This window comes from Achroia grisella, unplaced genomic scaffold, assembly GCF_030625045.1.
Source record: "Achroia grisella isolate CSIRO2021 unplaced genomic scaffold, CSIRO_AGI_Agris_v1 utg540, whole genome shotgun sequence".
NCBI classification, from domain to species: domain Eukaryota; kingdom Metazoa; phylum Arthropoda; class Insecta; order Lepidoptera; family Pyralidae; genus Achroia; species Achroia grisella.
In genome coordinates, this window is record NW_026712925.1 from 3956227 (window position 1) to 3983042 (window position 26816).

Consider the following 26816-nt stretch of genomic DNA (forward strand, 5'->3'; position numbering starts at 1 on the left):
ATCAATTCCAAGGAATGTTTCATTTCGTCTAATTAACAAGTAAATAAGACGAGTAATCAAACTTGGTAACAAATTTCTAATGAATATGTTGATGACTATAATCAAACCTTATTGATGTTAGAACTTGATAATTTCAATATCTCCCTTAGTAGTAGGTAATAGTAATTATTATTATAATTTATGTATATTACAATTCAATGTTTCATATAGCGTAATTAGTGAAAGTAATTTATTATATTTAACATAAATTATATATAATCGAGTGTTACTTGATAACATGGTAACAATGTCGTGTTTCTAATCTCGACTTAAATATAAGAACAACTTACTTTTTATATAATAATATTGTTCACTCGCTTCTAATAATATTCGTGAGTAGAATGTATAATCTTATCATATATCATCTTACTAAAATTATAAACGCGAAAGTTTCTGAATATGGATAGTTGAACGGATTTTGTTGAAACTGTACAATAATATAGCTTATGCATCAGAATAATACGCTAATATTATGTAAATTGATAAATATAAAGATAAATATCAAGTAAGTTTGATGCAGACGAAGCGCGCATCAGCTAGTATTTTATAAATCACCTCATTCTTTTTTATTATTAGTTTTCATGTAACATAATTTGCCCGTCCTAATACAATATAATTATAAAAATATATCTTTTTTATATTTACAATAATTATATTAAAGACCTTATATGTACACGTTAATATAATAGTTAATATACCATTCGGATGAAAACCATACCGTCCCAATTGTATAAAAAAATGAAAAAATAAATTTAACGTAACATTAAACGGGCAATATTTTAATTGACAGCATCAGCACGCTATGAAACAAGACTGCAGATAGTGGACCAAGCCAACATCAACATATCGCAAGAAATTGTAAAACAAGTAAGTATTGTCGTTGAAATGGTATTAAAGATAATCAATGTTAATATATGCATTATTCTAATAGGTGACGAATTCCAGACCTCAAATCATTACTTATTACAAAATTTTAACTAAACAGAACGTTTGTGTTAAATTTTGCTACCAACATGGAAGCTGATTGTTTGATTTGGGTACAGGTTAATTTTGCTAATTTCCTTGTTGATTGAAAACAAAAAGATATTCTTTACTCACTTCATTTAACCTTTTTTTTTCAGATTACAATCTTTTTAAAAGCATCGAATATTACATTAGAAGATGAAACTGAAGTTTTAAATATAAGGTATGTATCTTTACTATCTTTAGTCTATACTTCTAATATTGCCTCTAACTTTAGACATGTCTAAATAAAAACATGCCCCTAATAAAATTTTACAAAACAGAAACCAAATAATAAAACTTTCTATTAATAAACCAATACAGTTCTTCCAGATAGAATTTTACAATGATTAATTATTTATTTTTTTAGATATCGTAACTGTGTCTTCACATAAGTAATAAGCAGGAATTGAGTTTTACATGATGTACATAACTAGATTTTCTGTATGGGATGGACTAACTATGTATAATGTCGTAGGCGTTAGTCCTTTTCATCCCCAGGATGTCGGTTTAACTAAACTTATTAGAAGAACGAAGCATGAATTGCAAATGCATGCGCACACTCGAAACAAAATCATATTAAGCAACATGGCGCTAATATAATTATCTTATAAGGAAACACATTTTGTGTTATAACTATAATAATGTCTTTCGAAATATACATTTGGTGGGGTAATTGGTACATATCTTGTATTTATACTATGTAACAAATTTATGGAGTGGTATTTCGAATTACAATAAAAGGAAAAGTTTGAGTGTTCAAAATTCAGATCGTAACTCGTATTTTCTATAAATATAAAATAATTACTAAACCTAATACGCTAAACAAGAAATAATTCAAATAACCCAAAATTAGAAAAAGTTAACTTGATTTTCCTTATTATAGTTCGCCAGATGGTAACGGTTCTAGAACGGTCTGGCTGCGTCTGTGGGGAGCCCGACGAGACGCAGGCCCGTTACGAGCGGCGTTAGTCCGACTCGCGGCTACGAGAGCTCGTTCAGAACGTTTGAGGATATTACCTGCTAAACAGCACTTCTATATGCAACCAGCTCTTAGCTTACAGGTAGGATTACGAATTATAAACATAATTTTTTATTAATACTACTAAGATTAGTACTTTACTAATCATGATATACAGAAGTAACTATATAATATTATGTCTCACTCGTGTTTCTATCATCAACATTCATCATTCGTTCATCTCTGTTCAGTTCCGTTTAAGGTTAATATGATAAATTTTAGTTTTCAATCAGTTCATATTTATCTTCACAGATTGTTCTGAGGTCTATGTTATGTAATATTATATATGTTACAGTGATTGTGTAATATCAAATGGTTATTTGGCTAAGATAATGGCTATTCCAAATCGAATAAAAAATTATTGAGCTTTCTTATCTTTTTTTTAGTTCGATTTAAAGTGTCAAATGGCTAATATAATCTCTAAGAGTAATCGTGCAGGAAGCTACGAACGCTAGTCTGTTCACGTCTACGTCTGTTTTTTAATAGAATTAGTAACTGCCTTTATAAGAATATTTAAAAGCTAATCGTATAAAATTTGTATTTTAATTAATGATACAAACATGTTGTGTTAAATATAATAGATACATATGAAATATCTCCACACAATCGCAGGTATTAAACAGATTTATTTGAGAGCAGATGAAGTTAAAATAGATAACTATCTCTATCAATAACACTGAACTTTATCCGGACCGAGTCGACTGGATAAAGAATTGCCTCATTTTTCCTATGTCTACAACTCCACGCTTGTTCTACGGCGTTTAATTGTTTGAAATGTGATTTTACCAATGCTTGCGAACGTTAAAGGAGGAGATTTTAACCTTTTCTTTTCAAATACAGAGCTAACATTCTTCAGTGACTTGAACGTGTTTCTAATACTCATTTGCTATTGTAAGTTAATGTTAATTTGTATACATTTGTCGTTTTTCAATTAGCAACTTCGGTATTGAATATACATAACGCAATTGAATTTTTGGTCGCAATTCCGAAACTACTTAATACATATTATAAGCTTATTATTAAAATAATAATCGGACCTCTTTAAATATTCTACAGAGAAAAATTAATTCTGAACAAAGAAAGTTTTCATTACACCGTAGGTACCCGAAAGTGCCAATTCCAGTTTATTCGTACCGAGTTAAATTTGTCTTTTATTAGGTATAAGTAATATTACTGTTTAGTAACACACTTGCCCACACTATTAGATTCATTTAGTACAATCAAGCATACGGCCCATCTGATGGTAAACGGTTAACGTAGCCTATGAACGCCTGTATACCTGATAGAAACAAATCACTAACCATAAGGTATTCAGTCACCATCAGTTTACCATCAGATGGGCCGTATGCTTGATTGTCATCATTATAGTATAAAAAGGGGTTACTGGAATACTGTATATTATATATACAGTATATTGTGGAGCAGAATTTATAAGTAAATGATTTTGATTTGGATCTGCTGCTATCCACCCAAAAAATACATAAAAATACCAAGAAATGGAACGTGTCCAAAAAGTTAGTATCTACGCGGTGAAAAGTTTTTAAGACCTATAAATTATAACTCAATTACTTCGTATTTGACTCAAGAAAACAAAGTTATGAATATTGTGAAATCGACAAGAGTTTGTATTCAAGCAGTAAAATGTTTATGCGAGCATAAAAATAAATTAACACTCTGTTCTTTTCTTTGTTTTGTGATTTCTAGATAAATTTATTTTATTCTCAAACGTTTAGTTTTTAATATTATAACACCTGGTGACAGTATAGCGCCCTCGACATGATTAAGCATTTAGATTAAACGTGCGTGACATACGAAGCCTGAATCATAGGTTACTGACTTATACATAATAACCAAAATACGTACCAATTAATATCTGCTTATTTTAATCATACGTACCAATATCAACTTATCTTGACTATTATTTAATGAGTATATTAATTAACTAACGACCTACTTTCGCTGTTACGGGCTTGAAAGTACCAATTGCTTTTCGACTGATGTGTAAAGTTATTCCTTTCGTGCTTTAAAAGTGTTGAGAAAGTTCAATTTGATTTGAATATGTTATTCACCAGTTCCCAATTGTACTGTTGTATTGTTGTTGTTGTCTTACAATCTCAAAACATTTATAAAATATAAATTTATAGAAAATTATAATACAATAAAAACATGGCCTGTGGCATAGTATTTCCAAAAATTGAATACTTACACCCGTTACAACAATAATTACATCCGTTCAAAACCTCGACTGGAGACTAGAGTTTAATAAAATATTTCACTTATCTGTTTATTATTTGTTATAACGAGTTACTTAGTTATTTATTATGTCTAAGACGGCTTATAGTTACACCAGTGAATTTAATGAAAATTTATTTATTTACACAACGTCAAATGATTATTACGCGCTGAATGAAAAATATTATTAATAGATCTTTTGTTAGAAATACAGCATTGAGAGGTACGAAAATAGGTTTCCCATTCAATTACAAATATTCGATTTGTGCTTTCACACAAAACGAATTAATTTTTCATTGTAAAAACCTTGTCACTTCAATTTTGTTCACGTACCAACTACAATATTAAATATTTATAGTAATAAAAATACGGCAATTTTAAGGTCTTTGAGGTGTCAAAGCAGTTTAAATTTAATGCTTAAGTCACTCTGGAATAATGTACATTCCATTAAGTATTCTTTCTGCATCAAAATCTGTGTGTATTTTGTTTATAATTGATTATTACGTAATAGTTCTTTTCAATACAAAATGATAATTGTAATTTAAATTTTTATATTCACATTTCTAAACTTGTGTGGCCAAATATATAAAAAGGCACGTAGGTACTAATGTTGCCATGCATAAGATGGTCGCGAGAAAGTTTTAATTATTTGAAATGTGCATTTTAGCACTAGTCGGAAGCGCTTGGCATTCAGCCAGTAACAGATATTTCTCGTTAACCTGACTTAGCCGCTTCTTTATTGCACTAATAGCGGCGGTCTCATCTGCTGTTCTTAAGCTTCTAAACCAATTTAAACACAGGCATTAATTAACTTTCTAAACTAGCAAGTAGAGTGGGATATGAGCTGACAATGAACTTTGATAACTAAATACGAGACTATGCCTTATTATTTTAATATTAGGTAGTCATAATGGATCTTATACCATTATGATAAGAGCGTTACGTGTTCTTAATACTCTTATATATTTACTACTCTACTCGATTTCGACTTTAGTCTAATTTAAAGTTAGTTTTTGTTATAGCCAAGCGTCCGGAGAAGTTCTCTATTTATTTTCTTTCATAGTATTATGTACAGAGTAGTTTAGACAAAAGCGACACTACACTGTGATCCCGCAGTGTACTTTTTCAACATATACATACATATTTGCATTTCAGGGTTTAACAGTGAACCAACGTCCGGAAGTATGGGAAGGTTCAGAGTTCATATTAAGCTGTATGGCATATGGATCCCCAGATATTGTGTTCACATGGTACAAGGACGGAGTGAGGGTCAACTTTAACGGTACCACGAGGTGAGTGGTACATTTATAGACATTCAATTTTGCCTGGGGTCTGAGACCAATCAGTATATGTGTAGTACTTTACAGCGTCATCATCATCATCATCCTCATTTTGACTACCAATCTTCCATATATAATATAAATAATTAGATTACACTACCTTAAAACGAAGAGTTAATTGTTACATGAAGTAGGTAACTTTCCAATCTGTCAAAGTCTTATCTACTTACTATTACCACAATTGCTATGTAATATTATCTTATCTGAGTTATTACCGAGCAATAACAAATTAGTAAAGGCCTTAACAGCTATGCTTAAACTATATTTTTTCTTAAATATTATTTTTTTTATCTTCACAGTAAGGAGTGGATAATATTGTTAGTAACCAAATTTTCGGTGTTAAATTAGAAATATTTGTAAAATAGTAATGCTTTTTATAAAAATACAATGAAAGTCATACAAGTCTTTAATATTTTATTTTATGATATAACTAATGTAATATACTTAAATTATGAATACAACTATAATTTTATATACAAAATTCCCCCATTATCTCTAAATGTTGATATGATGCAACTTTACTTTTTCTATAATCTGGTATATCTATGTATTAATTAATTTCTATTTATCCTTCAATAACAATTCATTTATAAGTACATCTTGCCATATCTATTATTTCATAATTTCCCAGTTATTTCATATGCTCCACCATATTTTCAGAGACATGTGGACTCGAACAGTAGTAGAAGATGCTCTGGGTCGTCGCATGTCAGTATTGGGGATATCAGAGGCGCAACGGCCCGATAGTGGTAAATGGTCATGTTCAGCCGACGACGCCGGTAGACGACGCTGTCGTGCTTTGAGACTGACGATACTACGACCACCTGACATTCGGCTTATGCCGTCCACACTCACCGTCAATAAGTAAGTTTATCTCGATAGTAACCCAGGACAAATTACACAGCGTCATCTAGTCTGAAGCTATAAACAAGGTTTGAGTTAAGGATACTAAACAACTAATAGAACTACTTAAATACATTTTTTTGAAAATACACACGTAGAAGACCGCTGAGACTAATACCAGCTATCATTCTCATGAATACATGTTTGTATCAAGTGAGAAATCGAACCCGCAATCATCAAAAATAGGGTATTACCCTCCTTACTTCCGCTATACCACCGAGGCCATCAAAAGTCGTAGAAACTTAATAAATATTAGTCATTCTCACCTTAAAAAATATCTATGTGTTGTATGTTAATATTAAGAATCGGTAACGCAAATCTAATATGAATATTAATTTCATAACTATTCAGTTTTATAATGTTTTTTGGAAATGTAATGAAGACTAAACCAAATAGATCGATAATAATGTCGGTTAGTTGTCATAGACTGCGAAATATGGGCTCGTAAATAGGGAAATGAGTTTCACCACCATGTGGTTATATGTGGCAATAATAATTATCTATATAGTTGGAACAAACAAAGCTTAAAAGCTTACAAATTGACAACTTCTGACGCTATTACAGAATTAATATTTTTTTTATAATATTCTTAATCCTTACTTCCAGGGTGATAACGTAAGCATTACGTGCTTGGCTGGTGCTGGACGGATCCACGGCGCTCTAGGGTTCAGTTGGGCTCGAGAACGTACTTTACTACCACTCGCTCCAGGACGCGAGGTCTGGGAGGATCTATACCCAGCTGGCAGCGTCTTGAAGCTTTATAATATACAGGTAATACTTTGTACAGTGCAATTCTAAATTTGAAGGTAGAAAATCCGGCTTAAAGAAAACATTATTATTTAATAACACTTACAAGAAACAAAAATAAAAAGGTAATCAGTCAACTTAGAGTACTAATGGGTTGTATCAAATAGGTCCATAGCATACTTCTTTATATTTATACACAATATATAAACAAGGATTTATAAAAAAGGACTATTATCTCATGTGACATACACATTTTGGATGCAATTACTGAAATATAATACCTATGTACACTTGTATTGGTCCTTTGTAACATAGAAGTTCCAAAACTTCTATGGCTGTGTCAGCTCAGTATCCTCAGTGCAGAACGACCGGCATAATTATTTTTTCTAAATTTCAAATTTATATTGGACAGAAATCAGGCGAGTACCGCTGCCAGGTGTCATCGGTGGCGGGCACGAGTTCGAAACGCGTGACGGTGTGGGCGCTGGGCACAGAAGACGCAGCGTGCGGTGCAGATGCCGCACTAGGCCTGCGCTGGCCACGGACCGCACCCGGAGCTGTTGCCGCCGCCGCTTGCCCGCCCGGGCATACTGGCGATACTACCAGGTTATACAACTTGCATTTATCTCAATATAATAATTTTCCAGATAAATAATCTACACACACTGCACCCAAATTAGACTTTGTGTACAAAGTCGTCTACGTGTGTATCTGTCTCGCAAAACATTCACAAAACTTTGTAAAATTTGTTTCGGTTGGAAGACGCAAGTCATAAGCTTTCCGGAATGTTACATAAAAAAAAATTAACGGATTATATTATTGATCCTGAAAATATATAAATCTTTATTAGACCCACAGATTTCAAAATACCAATTCGTAGAAGTTTTGCCTGTCTAACGTGTCTAATCTTGTACATGCATCCCGCTACTTCATAAAAATAAATCCAGTTTTACCAATGTATTGCTAGACGTTTAACTTAAATAATAGGCTTAACTTTTTGCGAAGTTTGCTTGCTTCTTGGGACGACAATGAAAATAAATGGTACTTTACGTTGCTGGCCTCTACGTTTATGTTTTTCTATAGATATCTTTTGGTCTTCTTTTCCAGATTTTGTGAACCAAAAACTGGTCAACACGGTGTAGAATGGATGATGCCAGATTTCTCCGACTGTATCGCAGACTCACTCAGAGATATTTACGAACAGGTATCAATTTCTGTGATATTACACATATTTTTGATTACATATAAATTTTCGTTTACATTATCGACTTAAATCATATCAATGCATACAATAAAGGCATCTACTCCTATGTCATGGTTCTGTATCCAGACCTATCAGAGAGCGTATACGGATATTGGACTCCGGATTCTAGAGCCTCTACAATACTTCCTTAATCCAACTGGTTTAAAGAAGTACTGCAGTCAGCCATATACTAATCGAAATTCCTGTCCTCACCTCACTTACTTTCATACGTTTCCCAGCATCCTAGATGCGTAGATGACTATTTATTCACTAACAAATGCATTCTCAAGCAGGATTGATATCATAAAGGCTCCTGGTCATAAAAGTAGCTTAACCACCAGTAATATGGGAGAACCATTTGTTTTGTAATAGTAATGAAATGTTCCACCTGCCAGCACAAGTGGCTGATTCTACAAAAATATACATTCATTACTCGATGGTCAGCATTATACTTTCAACAATCAGAACAGGACAATGATGGCGCTACAGCTCATGTACGATGGTACTCAATCCCTCCAGTTTAGCCGCATCTGGTACGGATACTCGTGGGGCAACGTGTCCGACGTGGCACGGCAGTACGGCGCGGTGGTGCGGTCGCTGCCCGCGCGGCCGGGCGACGCGGCGCGGCCACTGCAGCACGCGCGCGCCATGCTGCACTACCTGCGCTCAGCCGCCGCCACGCCGGCCGACCGCGCCGCCACCGCCGAACACCTGCTCAGGATATTTGACGCACTCCTTAGACATCCTGATGCGTTTTTGGATGAGGAGGTTAGTTTCTTTACTTTTAAGGTGCTATTTTTATTTTTTAATGGATGTTAATCGAATGGTACATCCGCCTGAGTTAATGGTATACGCTGGCGGGGCACCAGTGGAGGATGATAAGATGAGCATGAGGTCAATTCAGTTAACCCATCGTGACAAATTCATCAGGAATATAAAACTATGCTTTCCACGGGGAACCGTGTGGAGGTCAACTAGACATGGTACTTTGCTAGCAATTGGGCGATTAGTTCACATTACTAACAATCCCTTTCCCCAATGGCTACGTATTAAGAGGTATTAATATTAATCAGCATAGAGTAATGAATAACGTGACATGTTTTTTTATAAATAATTATATAACGGTTGTTGAATCTGTAGAAAATTGCAACAAGATAAGACAGGCTGGATGCTTGTCTTATTTTTTTGCAAGACTGAAATAATAATAATAAATTTATTTTTGCATTAACATAGATCTTTTACAAAATGTGATTGTTGATATTATAAATTTGATAAGGACACGTCGAGGCTTCACCACTAGAGTTAACCACTAGACCTGAATTTCACCAAAGAGGTCATGAGTTTGAAACTGATCGACACCAGAAACAAATTTGTGACAATTTATATATGTCACTGATCTTCTGGTGAAAGCAATACTGATACAAAACCAAAAAGTCTATCCGAAAGGTGGCGATAGGCTCGCATCCTAACACGTTGGATTTAAAATATACAAAGCGAATTGTGTGCAAATCATTACAGTTAGTTCTTACAGTCTCTTTTTTATATACCTGTTACAGAAAATCTATGAACTTCAAAATGCAATAGCCGACACTGCCGCCATGAAAGACCATTTAGATTTACGGCTTCACGAGTTCACAGTCAAAACTATACCAGTGCGTGACGACAATGCAGCACATTTCGACCTTCAACCAAACACAGGATCCGAGGACTGGCAACTAACTTCGGTCGGAGTGGAACTTGTCGGGAGAACAGGCAATGCTTCAGTGATAGCAATACAATATCACAATTTGGCAGCAAGATTGCCATCTTTGAGAAGATCCATTGAGTTCAGGTGACTGCGCACGTATTGATAATTTTTGTGGTTACAGCGCAAAAGAAACGAAAATGGAAAAAAAATAAAGTAAATTTAAAACTGAAAGATATATGTAACAAAGAAAAAATATTTTCAATCTCATCAAATCTATAGGTATAGTGTGAAACTAATCGCATTATATAGATTTGATTTGCACGTGATAATGGCGAATACTCATAGAATAAAAAAAACCTTGTAACCTTCAGCTAATCAACGGCTTCGTCCATTCAATCTATTGAAGAAATAAGAGAAAATACTTTATTATTTTTATTGAAATTATGTGTTGCCATTCCAGAGGACTAACATGTCATGCCTCTTATCCTGTAAATCCACTGTTGTAGAAGTAAATCATGGGTCGCCGCTACTGTCTGTTCGCTTATATCTTATAAATTACGCAACGGATTTTAATGTACCTAGTTGTCAGCCGTTAATAGCGTAATGCAAGGTTTATATGTATAATACATGCGTATTATATAGAACAAGTCAACAAATGAATAGATTTGTAATGCACCTGTGCGAAGCCGGGACGAGTCGCTATTGTCTAATAAACTATTTCATTCACTAATTAATTCTATGTTGTTAATTATTTTTGTGTCTACTTCTTTCACTTTCTGTATTACTGTCACTTTCAAGTATTTAATATACTTAGTAACTGATTTATTATTTTATTTTAGCAAGGGGTCTTCGAGGAATGGACGAGAGCTTGAGTACGAGGTAACGTCCCAACAGCTACAGCTGGGTGCGAGCGGCGCTGTCGATCCAACTATGCAACACACAGTCACCTTACTGTTCACACATATCAAGAATCATACTGCTGTCGGTATGTAATCTATTGAAAAGGAAGCCTAATAACAGCAGAAGTAGAAAAACAGTTTCTTTTACATCATTATAGGTAACTATAATAATATTAGTAAAATCACGAGGCCATCTAGCCCCAAATTAAGAAATGGTTGTACTATAAAAATATATTGACAGAAATACTTCAATATTTTTTAAAGAACCCAAATCAATGTAAAGTATCATACTTATAAATACAAATGTTTGTAACGTACGAGAGTCGTACCCTCGACAATACCTAATGTCTATGTTTTTTTTAATACGATTCTCATAAGTAGAACCATACAAACTGTTCTGCCTAATATTAAGTCATTGTCATCATTATGATTTATGAGCTATGACCTCACTGCAGAAAAAACCTTTCGATAATAAAGTCACTGACTAACACAAAACCTATAATACATTAAAACATATTTTATTAACAAATATACATATAAAATATATAAGGTCTTTACATTCACCCCCTTAAAATATAATAAACGCAAAATTGTGTCTGTCTAGCAGTTTATTACCTTTTCACAATAAGTGGTTGAATGGATCATAAATGAATGTAGATCTATTACAGACTCTTATGATATGTCAAAAATACGAACGAACTGACGCCGGTTCGGGATGATTTCGAGATGAGAAGAGTTCTTGTCAGTTTAAAAACTCATCTCGTATTCTTTTCGAATAAATATTGTACATGTTTACAATAATACAGATTCATTACAAATTTGGGAGAATAGAGTGACCACCGGCATATGCTATTGTAAAAGCAAAAAGTCTAATCAGTGTTCGTAACCCGAAAAGACCAGTCCTCACATGCAGGCTATCTTCTATATCATAAACAGTAGATTATAGTCGCATGTAACAAGTAGCACGTTGTATGCAGGGTCGGAACTGTCATGCGGCGTGCGCAGCCCGCGGCAGCCGCGAGCGTGGAGCGCGGAGCGGTGCGAAGCGCGAGCGCCCGAGCCTGCATTGCTTGCATGCCGCTGCCGTGGACTCGGTACTCTCGCGCTCTTCACCGTCGCCCGCGCTGCGCTGGTCAGTTGACATTTGCCACCTAACGACCACTCATATACTAACCCTAATTACCTAACATATACCTGCAAGATTCGTATACACGAAACTAAACAGCTTTTCCTAAGAAGCAAAGTCCAAAACTGTAAACAATTTGTTATATATATATTTGTATACTTACATACTCTTTTGTACTGAAATCTATTTTCGACTTACTTATTTATAAAAATGGTAAAACTTCAGTAAAACCTATTACTACTATTACCAGACTTTGCCATAGGTAAATGATACTCTTGGTAACATGTACTAACATTGGTTCATCCAGTTATTAAGTTCGGTGTTATTTATGTTAGCGCTAATACCCACTCATATTAGTACATAACAATCTCAAACTCGCACTCTTCACCATCATATAATAAAAGAGCAATACGCAAGTTTCTTACTGATTCTTGTGATGACTCTGCATTCCGAATGAGTGGTAGAATAAAAAAATATACATTTTAAAATAATAAAATGTCATATGAACCCTGCCTCTCAACCCCATTCTATGAAACTTGCAGAGCCAATTGGTTTCCCTATAGTCATTGTAATAATTTTTAAAATATCCAGACAGATACAGAGAAAGATCTTCGTGGAATTGTCAAGATCACAGCTAGTTTGGGAGGTGCCATGTGCTTGGCAGCAGCGGCGTTGCAGCTTTTAGGTTTAGTTCCTGGGAGGAGAGTGAAATTGCCGGTGCTGCTGAAGGCCGCAACGGCCGGTACACATTCTGCAGCGATTTTGACATTGCTGGAGTGTGATACTAGGCAGGTACATATCATTCAGAGAAATCAATGTAAATTAAAGCCCTTGTGTCACACAATAGAATTTGATGTACAACTTTTCGTATCATACACAATATAAAAAGAAACTCTATGAATAATACGGTTAATAGTCCATAAAATATGGGTGCACTTCCTGAAAGTCGACTATCGTGAATTTGCTACGATGGGCTAACTAAACTGACGTCATGCTCATCCTATCATCCTCCACTGATGCCTCTCCAGCGTATACCGTTAGCGCAGGCGAATGCACTATTCCATTACCATCTTTTAAAATATTATTAGATTATTATTGTTACTACTAGTCCCCGGTAGCAGTCTCCTCATTTTAAAGCTGTACCCTGTAGAGTGAGTGAATACGCAGGAGGAAGCGTGTCCGGGCGCGCTGGGCTGGGTGTGCGCAGCGTGCTGGTGCGCGGGGTGCGCGGCGCTGTGCGCGCAGCCGCTACTGCTGCAGGCAGAGCTGGCCGCGCGCGCTCAGCGGGCACCCTCCGTCGCTCTGCTTGCCGGTACGGATTATCTCCATACCGATAACCATACACCAATAGCAGTCTACGCACTAAGTCAAATTCTTATAACACACTAAAAATCTTGCTATATTAATTATGCTATTTACATTATTATTAGTTATTTATTTTATACCAGTTTGTGCATCTGCAAGAAGTTGAGTATTTGAGGGCCTTGGTGGTTAGAACAATTGCGGGTTCGGTTTCTCACACGTCCATTTTTTTTATATTTATGTTATTTCCACTTCTGAAAACGAAGTACATGTTAAAAATGTGTAACGGTGCGCGTACGCAGGGGTGTGCACGCTAGCGTGGCTGTCGGCGCGGCTATGGGGCGGGGCGCCGCTGCAGGTGGGCGCAGCAGCAGCGGCGGTGTGCGCAGCCGGCTGCGCGCTGCTCGCCGCGCTCTGCCTCGCACTCGCGCTCTGCGCCGCCGCACGCTTGCGTGCACTCGCGCACAAGGTCCCGCCCGAGCGCAGGACCTACCTTCGAGACAGGTAAGCCACATCCCATACGAGTCATGTACCGACATATCATTAGAAACGAACTTTTGTTATAATTATTAAATGTTTCAATACCTCTTTGATGACGGTTACTGGCATATCGCTATAACAATTCCTGTGTATTAATGTTAATCGAACGTCGCTATTTGTTAGACATCGATGAGATCATCACTGATATTTAAAATTGTGAAATTGTATTGAGACAATATAGTAGAGTAAATACAAAGGCTGAAGTTATGATGGTGATAATGTTGACATACAATTGCTGTCTTCTCCTGACACATCCTTTCACGCGGGATCAGTAACGCGCGATTTAGTGCGGTAAGCAAGCGCCGCAATCGTGAGGGATTGCATCTAACTATTTTTTGGTTCACTCCATCTCATTTGGTCCACTCATTGTGCGCACCTATAAATCATGTCGAATCACTCCCTTTTAAAAATTTTAATACACACGTTTAATATTTATAATTTATCAATAACTCTATAATTATGTACTATGGGGCAAACTCCGCCGCCGTCCGCCATTTTACAATGAGAGTTAGATAATAATAATAAAAAATCGCTAAAGTAGGCACAATTGAAGACCCAGGGAATGCGTGAGCTGTCATCGCGCGCGGTCTTTCTCGTTTTATTTCTACATGCAAATTCTTTCCTGCCTGAAAACCTATTTGTCAGTGAAAGAGCGTACATGTAAAGGCAGTAATACGAGTCACGCACCGAAATGAAGATCATGAGAAACGAACTGTTGGTAAAATTATTAAATGTAACAATTCGGCCTTTACTGGCTCTACGTTATTGGTTAGAATTCGATAAGGTCAACATCTTTAAAATTATTAAATTGTATCGAGACAATATAGTAGATACATATAGGCTGATATAATCATGGCGATAATGTAGACAATATAAAATAGTGTTGAATATAATATAACTACTGATACTATTCAGGGGCCGAGTGATTCGTCACACGCTAGTGCTATTGCTGACGACGTCGGCGACGCAGGCGGCGGGCGTAGCGTACGCGCAGCCCGGCCCGCGGCGCCTCGCACTTGTCGCCGCCCTTTCGGCCGCTGCACTCGCCAATGTAAATATAGCCTTAATCTTGTATATAGATTATGCTTTAATTCGTCGCAAAAATAGAAAAGCTTTTTTTATTCGTATAAATTCTATAATAATAATATTTTTATTGCCATTTAATTTACAAATTTACAGCCATCCTCATAATCTATTTCATTGTATTTAACGTAGCATACATTTACAGAGAATTTACTACTGTATCTAAACTAGGACAAGCTTGAACGATAGATACCATTTTCTTCCAGCTACAATTAATTAAATAATCAGTTTTATAATTATTATCTTTTTATTAGTCTTATAATTCAATTTATCACGATCATGTACATACATAGGTAGAATATGTTAAATATTACACTTTAACATTTATTATATTATATACAAATGTAAATACAAAAAGGCAGCTTTATTGCTAAAAGCATCATCACGTTTTTATTGAATTGGAATATGTTGGGATGCTGGTGCGGTATAATTATGTTAAGGTTAATATTTGTCGATTTTCATGCCATCGATAATGCACGGTAACAAAAGAGCCGGCTAACGGCCGGTATTGACTTGCTAAATGAAAAGTATCTGTATACAGATTCCAACCCCTAAAATTTCATTATTTCGTCCATCAGGGAATAGCGATGATGGTGTGCTACGTGATCCGCGACGACGAATGCGTGCGGGCAGCAAGGCGCGTATTATCACTGCCCGCGCGCGACTGGCATCACCACGACTCGCCCGCGGGTGACACCTCGCTCAGCTGTTAGTGCTACTTACTCCCATATTATTTAGCATGAACTTAAAAGCACAAAAAATACATATTTCTATTTTTTGTGCCTTTATTAATAAGACCATGAGCTCATGGTAAATATAGATCTTTACCATCATTACACTAGTCATAATAGAATAGAATAGAAAATCACTTATTCAAATAAACTTAATTTAAGCACTTTTGAATAGTCAGAACAATTTGTTTTTCATCTACCACTCGTTCGGAAAGCTGTCTCATCACAAGAAGAACGAGCAAGAAACTTGTGTGTTGCTCTTTTAAATAATCTTTTTAAGTTTACATTTACAAGTCGAAACGTGTGAATACAAACTACCAACCAGCACTAATTTTTTGGGTCAAATATAAATATACAATAAGATTAAATCAGTCGTAGTGATAAGAGCAGACCAGTCCCTACAAGCAGCACTCGTTCACGAGTATGACGGATGAGCCAGCCATCACTGCACTCGACCATATTTTAGGGAGCCCAATGACCCGGCCCACCACGCCGCCACATGTCTGGACATTTTAGTGAGCATGACTACTAATTCCACTCGATACGTCACAGCTACAAAAATTACTTTATGGTAGTTACAGTATTCGCACTTTACATGAGGATGCATACGGCAATCAAAACAAAAGCCGCTACGCTATCATATATCAAGAAAGCAGTATGAAAAATAAATTATAACGTTGTCCGCAAAATAAACTTATTCTTGCTATATATTGCTATCATCTATAAATTCATCTATCTTATAATAGGCTTTTTTACATAACATTGCCTCTCTGTAAGATTTAGCGTAGATTCTGGAAGTTTATTATAGAATCTTACGCAATTACCATAAAATGAATTACTAACTTTGTGTAGACGGCATTTAGGTAAAATTAGCTTATTTTTATTGCGTAAGTTTCTACTTGTACAGTTTTTAAGTTTCTTGAAACTATCTAAGTTTTTCCTTGTATACATAATATTTTCATAAATGTACTGTGCGGCAACGGTGAGGATATTGGATTCTTTAAAGCATTGACGTAATGACTCTCTAGAACCCATACCATAAATAGAACGTAGGGCTCTCTTTTGTAAAATAAATATAGTATTTACATCGGCAGCTTTACCCCATAGCAGTATGACATATGATATAATGCTATGGAAATAACTAAAATATACAAGTTTTGCCGTCGCCACGTCTGTTAATTGCCTTATCCTTCTAATTGCATAAGCAACAGAACTAAGTCTACTGGCTAATTTTGAAATATTTTTGATATATGGCCCATTGTAACTTCGAGTCCACTGTTATTCCTAAAAAAAAACTGTATCGTTAATAAAGTTTACTATTTCATCATTAAGCAATAGCTGCGTATTTACTTGTCTTACATTAGGAAGCGTTAATTTCATACACTTAGTTTTATTGGAGTTTAACAATAGATTATTACATGTGAACCAATTTAATATAGCAGAGATAGCATAATTTACATCGTCTAATTGATTACATTGGCGACCAATTTTAAACACCAACGAAGTATCATCCGCAAATAACACTATATCTGCAATTTTCTCTACCATGTAGGGAAGGTCATTTATATAAATTAAATTATGTGTATACTGTTACCATAGAGATACCTAATCGCTGTATATCTTTAATATTATATTAATAGAAAAATAATCCCAGGTACGTAAAGGTTAAGCGAGCACAACTTCTGCGATTTAGAAGGTATATAAAGTTTTATAGTTGGTTTCATTATATATCAATTATTATATAAACTAGTAACGGAGGAGGGAGTCCTCTGCGAGACATGAAGATTTGATGTACACATTACGACTAGCGTAATGTTACAGAATAAAGGAGCTGATTTCTGAGTATTTTACCTATTTCCCCGTACTGTTACAGTGTACATAAAACAAGGCGGCGAGGTAGAGAGCCGCGGCGGCGTGGGCGTTTTGGAGTCGTCCTCATCGCCTGTCTCTCCTGCTTCGTCCTACTGGCGCGCACCCGGACTAGAGACTCCCACGCACGCTAGAGTACACAGGTAAATCCAACGACTGCCATGTCTTCAAATGCAAATACCTACGTAGTCGCGATATATGGCATGTATTTTGAATGAGTGTTTTAAAAATTTAAACAAATATTTACACATTGCTATTAAAGACACGCACCCATTAACTGCACTATTTACTTTTTACAGAAGACAATCAACCCCAGACAGTAGAGCGGATATAGTACGCTGCGTAGAATACAAGGACTCCATGCTGAGCCCACATCGGTACGAGGACCGACACGTAGGCACCACCCACGCAGTTTGCGACCTCATACCACGCGTACCCTCGCAGCCCGAGTACATGGCCCGTGTGTGCCTCGAGCTGGGCGTACTCAACACTCCACCACGGGAAGCCCCCCACCTCCTCACCTGCTCCGTCAATTTCGAGCCCTACGAAAACCCCACCAAGGACACGTGCACAATGTGCGTCCAATCCAACCCAGATATATCCAAAATACCCTCTCCACCAATCAAGAGCTGCCTTAAGAAATCCAAGCAGTTTACTTCGAGTACATCCCTCCCGTCCATGGAAATCAAGGACGACAAAATTAAGTCGGACATCGAACAAGTGAACAGAGAGTGGAATAAAGCATACAATTCTCCAGATACGGATAAAGTGCTCCACAAAATAACGAGCGATTTAGACTTTCTACTTAATAGGACTCAGGACGCGAGTAAAAGTGTACTCGACCAAATTGAGGAGGCACCTACTTAGGGATGTGAGGATAGCGTAATTAAGTGATAGAAATTAGCTGAGTAAGCAAAACGAATAACATGGAAACAGGGGTGCAACATGCCAAAGTTAGTTAATAATTGTATATAATTAAGAGCCTACTGTAACAATAAATGTATTAAAACAATTTTGCTGTGAAAACTTTATACAAGATTAAATTAACTCTGTGTGATAATTTATTTCAATTGCGAATCAGTACAAATAGAACAATTTTTAGTATACCTATATTAATGATTGATTTTGCTACCGAAACATAAGGGCAGTTCCAACCTTTAATCTAATTTGAAGATTTGTTTCTACACAATCCAAGTATGGACCATAGTTAGAAGTAAATGCAATTACAATACCCATTACTTTATTGTATGTCCAAACACATTTGGAACTATTACAATGATGTGTGATTCAAGAGTAAGAAGAGAAACTTTATATTTCCAACATCTATTGTCTTCATTAAAATTTGTCTTAATAATAAATCGGCAGCATCATAAACATCATTATAGGTCTATAAATGGGGCAATTATTCATATCTTAGAATATAATTACGTAACCAAAAGTACCTTATTGATTTTATGAAAAAAAATCATAAATCTCCTAAGAGCTGCTTTTTGTTATTATTGTTCTATACTTACTATTTCAAATTATAACAATAACATATGCCACGATCATATTGTAAAAGCCATAAAGTGAATGTAATCTAAAACAAGAACACGAAAATAAATTTAATGGAATATGAAGTATTCTTTCAACTGTACTATTAATTACTTGGAAATTCAGGACTTAGTTACAAACAAGTTGGTTGTTTTTTTCCGTCACATGTACGTTCACATTCATCGTGATGATTCTTTGAAAAATCACAATTATTTACAACTAGGTAGTAAAATTCGTAGATATTAAAAGTAATGTTACGGCCGCTAGTATATTATACATATTTGTAAATAAATCCTTGTAAATATGTTTAAGATTATTCTAAACGAATTATATTTTATGTTATATCGGGTACAATATATTTTTATTTACAAATACATTTTTTACAATTGAATTTTGAATTTTATTTAATTTATTTCCGAAATTTACATTAAAATAGTGGAGTTTATTTATTTATTTATTTATTTATTCATGAACAATGTACATTGTATTTGAATGTTGATACGATGATTGATAAAATTAATAAATTTACATGTTGTCATTTTACAGAATGTCATTCAGTCATTGTTGTCATTAATAACAAAAAAAAACATCATAAATCGTCAACTGAGTACAGGCATTTATCTATTAGTAGTGACTTCAATGTTTTTGTAAAGCAACTCAAACTATTCAATAATTTAAGATCCTTCGGTAACTTATTATAGAGTATCACCGCTTGATTTCTTGGGCAGTGTGTTACTACGTTTAGTGTAGGAATTATTACCTTCTGTATATTCATTCTCCTTGTTATTAAACGTTGTTTCATGTTCTCTTCAGATTCATACAGATGTTTGTTTTTGATTAAGTCTGTCAACAAAACCTGTATATAAAGACTGTGTATTGTAAGAATTTTTAATCTTTTAAAAGTAACAATTTAAAGCCGAGTTGACCAAATACAAAACATTTTTAATAATCATATATTTACTATTGCTCTCTTATGGGCTCTACTAGCTCGTGCAGAGGCTCCTGCTGGTAAGGAATTATTCGTACATTCATCTAACTCCGGACTCTCGATTAGCGTATCCTAATAATCTAAACTTCCATCCGATTTCTCTTCAACTTCTAATTGTTCATCGCGCTTACCAGCAGTAACCTCCGACCGGCCTTCCCCTCCCCTTCAGCGTCACTAGACCTATCTCATTGAATGGTTCTGAACTCGCATGAGATAAAGAATATGGTATCGAGGTGGTACCTCGATCGTATAAAGTTACATTATGTGATGGTACATCACATAATATAACTTTATACGATACCGGTCCAGTAACCACTGAAATCTAACCTTCCGTCCATTTATCTCCCTTTTTGGAGTAATCCCGTGCAAGTATAGTTTCATCCACACAAGGCCGGCTGCTGCGCTTGTCTTGCGCGGCGGCTACAACGGCAGCGGTGTATGGACGCAGGGCATCAAGCCGTCCGCGTCACCTACGCCCGAACAAAGCGACCGCAGGTGAAACACTCGTTATTGCGAGCTCTGTATTTCTGTACATAAATAAAAACCTATATAAGGAGGTCGAAACGCCCTCGCTCTCAAATAATGCAGGTTTGATTACTTTCTTAACTGACTTTACAGTTTTTAGGTTCTCCCTTCTCTTGAGGTCTGTACGGCGCAGAAGTAGTATGTTTTACAATATAAACTAAATTCTTCAGACAAAAAAAGGGGCCATTATCAGTGATCAGCTGTGACGTGAGTCCAAATCTAGAAAATACCGAACGAATCGCATTTATTTTTGTACTAACCGTCGTACTTGAGAATTGGAATTGTTTCAATCCACTTGGAATGTGCATCTAGTATCAAATAACGCTTGCCCGCGCAATCAAAACAATCAGCATGCACCCGCCACCATGGATTCAAAAGAAATTCCCAGGAAAGGAGGGGGGCACGTGCTGGCGCGTCCAGTACTCTCTGACAGACAGTGCACACCCGCGCTACCTGCTCAATATCATTATCTATATTTGGTAATTACGTGCAATATTTTCATTTTATTCATGCCCAAAAAACCCTTCGTGAATTTCTTTCAATATATAATAATAGTAATTTTACTGGGACAACAATTCAATATTTATAGATTATACAATAATCTGTGTATAAATCGTTTTTACGAATAAAATACGGTTTCTCCTCTTTCCAGCTAACCGCCGACCCGCCACCCGAAATTGATATATCCCATATTTCTATTTAATAATAAATTTCGCTTTGTTTCTGTAGCTATAGTGTTCACTTATTTGTTATTTATGTCTTCTTGTATGTAAGTTGTTATCGACGTAATATCGGCTCGTTAGCCATAGCTCCACGTCTTTACTCCGCGGCGCTTGCACAGGGAAATCCCTTCCCTCTTGCGCACGGCGGTCCGTGTACGCTCGGCTCGAGACGATAGATAATAACTGCTAGTGTTTCCACATACACTACAGTAGCGATATCTTTAAAATTAATTGGCACCGTTTCTACTACATAACTAAAATAATGCACCTCAAAGGTGGGACGCCCGCTTAGTAGTGGTGGCAGCTCTGGCAGCTGTTTGAGGGATACCTCTCTTTTCACCAACCCAAAAATTTTTCGAATTTAACTGTCAAACCGATTTATCGTAGGCGCTCTAAAACAGTACGAAGATTGCGAAGGTGAGCGTGACGACTCTTACCTGTGACACAAATGTCATGTAAAAAAACAACCGTGTCTGCAACACTAGATAAAGCGTAAGGCGTCTAGTTATACGCGAAACTCCCTAAGTGTGTAGCAATGGCGGTATAGTGTGACGCCTCATCTAATTAATCAATCAATCACAAAATCAATTTTTGTATATTCTTAACCGATGCTTATATTCGCAAACGATTCCTCTATACGTGGTAGAGGATAAAAATCGCGTTTCAGTTTGGGATTAATTGTAATTTTGTCATCTCTACACAGCCTTAGATCGCCATTACTTTACACCACGAGTACAATTGGGGTTCCAAAATCCGTAAACGCAGAAAATAAATGACCGGTTAACACTCCAACTACTCAGAACTACATTAGTGGGACAGTTCGAATTAGATCTAACGAAGTAACCATTGTCATTCATAGACATGCTGACACAATAAAATACATAAAATAAAATCGGTAAACAATAGCTACGAAATCTACGCAGACCTTATTCAAATGGGACATCATTTCGGATAAAATGCAGAATGACGTCAAGAGGATTCTCGGATTTGCTGCGAATTCAACGGCTACGTATGTGTTAGCTATACCACAGATAAGATAATGTTACATATATATAGTTACATTACTAAAATATCTACACATATTTATCACGAAAATGCAATAGGATGATTTTAGTTCCATTGCTTATTCTCAATAAACCGTGGAACTCAAAACATGCATTCGTATAGTACAATTACATTAACAAACATAATTTACACACGTACCTACATACTGATAGATACTATATAGTTGACCAATCAAAACTATTTTTAATTTATAATGAAGCTTCTTATGCAATTTTCAAAAAATTATTCCTTGCGAATTAGGGATGGTTTATTCTTCCATTGCCTAGTGACGCAGCAACTGATCTATTTCCATTGGGATACTACAACTCCAGTTATATTTTCCTTATAAAATTGAGTTTAACTAAAATAGTGGGCTCTGTAATTATTCATATGTGATCCGAAAATGCAGTGCGCTATTTTACCACAATACTGATAACGATATATATGTATATATATATATTATACTATACATATTCATACTAATAATTTAGACCGGCAATAAATACATAATATTATATAGAAATATACTAAATATTCTATTTTATAGGCCGGTATATAGGTTACAATATTAGACAACGCCTTCTTTTTGCCTTACGTGGTAGTTCGAAGTGATTGATCTGAAATGATTGATCCCATTGAGGATTTTCATATTCAATGCGGTCGATCATCTCATCCTCGCTTTGGACGAGCATCATCGTGTCCAATAACAAATCATATACCTCACGGATGGATGTCTCCGATATGCAGCAATCCAACATTTCCTCCAGCTCATCTTCTGTGGGTGCCCTCCCGATTATCTCCAACTGACGTTGTAACCTGTTCTTGAATGGATCTATGAAGTCGAGTTGCATCCAGTTGTAATCCGTCATTATTGTTACGAAATTATGAGTCAACATGCAATGTTGTATAGTTCTTATCCTGACTTCAGTCCTTAATTTGTTCGAATATTCTTGCACGATATTTTGTTTCATGTGCTTTAATTTGGCTATAATTTCGTTGGCGTTTTTCAAAAGATCCGCTACAAAATATTTTATTTCCTGGCTATTGTTCTCTTCTATCGAATGTGCTAATAAGATGGCCTTGTACTTCTTATTAAACACTGCCAAAATCCCTTGAATCTTTTTTATCATCTCTCTTATCTCTTCCACTTCACTGAAGAAAGCATCCAGGAACCTGCCTTTAACGACATTGACATCTTCAGATTCGTCAACATCTTTCGACGAATCCGTTGACGTATCTATGTCATCAAACTTCACATATCTTTGCATTGCCCGTAACTCGTCTAACCTATCTTTCGTCATCCTTTACAGAAGAACACAGGTAAAATAAATATTATATCTTATTAAAAAGGCTCAATCACTGATCACTAAAAAATACTCTAGGAACGACACCGTATTGAGACTTACTGAATCATCAAGTTTAGGGATGTTACATTCTGCACAAAACAATCGATTTTTCTTAAAATAATCGATTTAATAGAATATTTTTTTCGCCTGTGTTTATTATTTTGGGTCGCCACTAAATAAAAATAATTACCTGTTTTTAATCCTCTTGGTCATATAATAAAAAATAATAAATGTTGTCCATTAATAGATTCACTAAAATATTAAATTAGACCAACAATTGAACTACAGGGCATTCCTAGAAAACACGTTCCGTATGTGTGCGTTCACAATTGTACTAGCCACTGGCATGTAAGCTGTTACAAAAGAAGCCAGGAAGTGTCATTTTCGAGGATACCCTTTGTTTTGAAAATAATATGTTGCAGACAGTGCGTAATTGTTTTTATAGATTAAAAGTGCTATATCATGTACGTAACTTTCTATCTGTAGACCTGTGTAAGGCCCTCTGCGATTCTTTGATATTATCTAAATTCAATTAACCTGACACTATTTATGGACAATGTACAGTGGTCCGTACTAAAAATCTGATACAGAGAGTATAGAATGATTGTGTTAGGTTTTGTTTTTCCATACCATATATATATATATATATATTATAAATCAAAATGGATAGACGGTACAAACTACACTTGGCTATGTTAATATTTGAAATATTCAAACATCAAAAGCCTTTTTACTTAATATATAAACTTCAATTTTCAAGTCGTATGATGGACAGACTTGTCACCAATCGATATATGCCCAATTTAACATCACAGCTTTTCATGGTTTTAAATACTCTGGCAAGAAATGCTAGAATAATGACTCATTCTATCTTGAATTCAGTAACAGTTGGTTCTTTCAAATATAAATTACTTACTCACAATCTTAAAGAAAAAAATCATTGTAGCTGGCAACTCAATACAAAATAAAATGTCCATCTAAAACATATACTAATTACATCATTCATGTACATTATATATTAAAAAAATATTTATTAAATAAACTTAATCTATATCTCCTAATTTACATAATAATTTACCTACATAAAAGATATTAAAAAAATTACTACATAGATTCACGAAATTACTACATAGGTTCACGAAATTGCATTTATCTGTACATTAATTGGCACATCTATTTATAAAATATTCTTAATATTAACGTAAAACGTACGTAAAGTAAAACGTATTCTTTTGTCATCTGTAGATACGTACGCTATCTGCACGTACGCTGTAATGTTACATAATAAAAGAGTTGATTACTGGCCATCTTACCTATTTCTCCTACTGTTACAGTGAATATAAAACAAGGCGCCGAGGTAGAGAGCCGCGGCGGCGTGGGTGTTCTGGAGTCGTCCTCGTCGCCTGTCTCTCCCGCCTCGTCCTACTGGCGCGCACCCGGACAAGAGACTCCCACGCACACTAAAGTGTACAGGTAATTAGGCAAAAGGCAAAAAGGCATTGGCCTGCCATGCCTTCAATGTAAGTTTTTACAGAAAACAATCAACCCCAGACAGTAGAGCGAATATAGTACGCTGCGTAGAATATAAGGACTCCATACGGAGCCCACATCGGTACGAGGACCGGCACGTAGGCACCACCCACGCAGTTTGCGACCTCATACCACGCGTACCCTCGCAGCCCGAGTACATGACACGTGTGTGCCTCGAGCTGGGCGTACTCACCACTCCACCACGGGAAGCCCCCCACCTCCTCACCTGCTCCGTCAATTTCGAGCCCTACGAAAACCCCACCAAGGACACGTGCACAATGTGCGGCCAATCCAACCCGGATATACCCAAAATAACCTCTCCATCGATCAAGAGCTGCCTTAAGAAATCCAAGCAGTTTACTTCGAGTACATCCCTCCCGTCCATGGAAATCAAGGACGACCAAATTAAGTCGGACATCGAACAAGTGAACAAAGAGTGGAATAAAGCGTACGATTCTCCAGATACGGATAAAGTGCTGCAAAATAACGAGCGATTTAGACTTTCTACTTAATAGGACCAAATTGAGGAGGCACTTACTTAGGGATGTGAGGATAGCGTAATTAAATGATAGAAATTAGCTGAATAAGCAAAACGAATAACATGGAAACAGGGGTGCAACATGCCAAAGTTTTTTATAATTGTACATAGTTAAGAGCCTACTGTAACAATAAATGTATTAAAACAATTTTGCTGTGAAAACTTTATACAAGATTAAATTAACTCTGAGTGATAATTTATTTCAATTGCGAATCAGTACAAATAGAACAATTTTAAGTATACCTATATTAATGATTGATTTTAATACCGAAACATAAGGGCGGGTCCAACCTTTAATCTAATTTGAAGATTTGTTTCTACACAATCCAAGTATGAACCATAGTTAAAAGTAAATGCAATTACAATACCCATTACTTTATTGTATGTCCAAACACATTTGGAACTATTACAATGATGTGTGATTAAAGAGTAAGAAGCGAGAAACTTTATAATTCCAAGATCTTTTGTCTTCATTAAAATTTGTCCTAATAATAAATCGGCAGCAACATAAACATCACTATAGATCTATAAATGGGGCTAATTATTCATATCTTAGTATAATTACATAACCAAAAGTACCTTATTGATTTAATGAAAAAAAATCATTGATCTCCCAAGAGCTGCTTCTTGTTATTATTGTTTTATACTTACTATTACAAATTATAACAATAACATATGCCACGGGCATATTGTAAACGCCATAAAGTGAATGTAATCTAAAACAAGAACACGAAAATAAATTTAATGGAATATGAAGTAATCTTTCAACTGTACTATTAATTACTTGGAAATTCAGGACTTAGTTACAAACAAGTTGGTTGTTTTA

The 26816-nt window shown here is 35.6% G+C and overlaps 2 protein-coding genes and 1 pseudogene across 2 annotated transcripts in view; 2 read left to right on the forward strand and 1 right to left on the reverse strand.

Moving 5' to 3' along the window:
- LOC131847576 (uncharacterized) overlaps window positions 1-19058 on the forward strand; it is a 360246-nt gene extending 341188 nt beyond the window's left edge. Inside the window, 19 exon segments of the mRNA XM_059197169.1 lie at window positions 830-906; window positions 1161-1225; window positions 1928-2105; window positions 5450-5586; window positions 6295-6502; window positions 7144-7308; window positions 7697-7890; window positions 8392-8488; window positions 9047-9295; window positions 10084-10358; window positions 11054-11199; window positions 12091-12245; window positions 12831-13031; window positions 13407-13551; window positions 13844-14045; window positions 14997-15132; window positions 15743-15872; window positions 17769-17907; window positions 18064-19058. Of these exon segments, the coding sequence (XP_059053152.1) occupies window positions 830-906; window positions 1161-1225; window positions 1928-2105; window positions 5450-5586; window positions 6295-6502; window positions 7144-7308; window positions 7697-7890; window positions 8392-8488; window positions 9047-9295; window positions 10084-10358; window positions 11054-11199; window positions 12091-12245; window positions 12831-13031; window positions 13407-13551; window positions 13844-14045; window positions 14997-15132; window positions 15743-15872; window positions 17769-17907; window positions 18064-18631 (3467 nt within the window). The 3' untranslated portion in view covers window positions 18632-19058.
- A 4078-nt stretch (window positions 19059-23136) lies between these two features.
- On the reverse strand, window positions 23137-23886 carry LOC131847761 (syntaxin-1A-like). Its single transcript, XM_059197408.1, has one exon. It carries the CDS (start codon window positions 23875-23877, stop codon window positions 23137-23139), a length of 741 nt encoding a protein of 246 aa, XP_059053391.1. The 5' UTR covers window positions 23878-23886.
- Window positions 23887-24478: 592 nt separating this feature from the next.
- Window positions 24479-26013, forward strand: LOC131847762 (uncharacterized; annotated as a pseudogene).
- Window positions 26014-26816: the final 803 nt, after the last annotated feature.

Coding starts and splice junctions, on each gene's coding strand:
- LOC131847761 (XM_059197408.1), bottom strand. CDS start 23,877: ATGACGAAAGATAGGTTAGACGAGTTACGGGCAATGCAAAGATATGTG.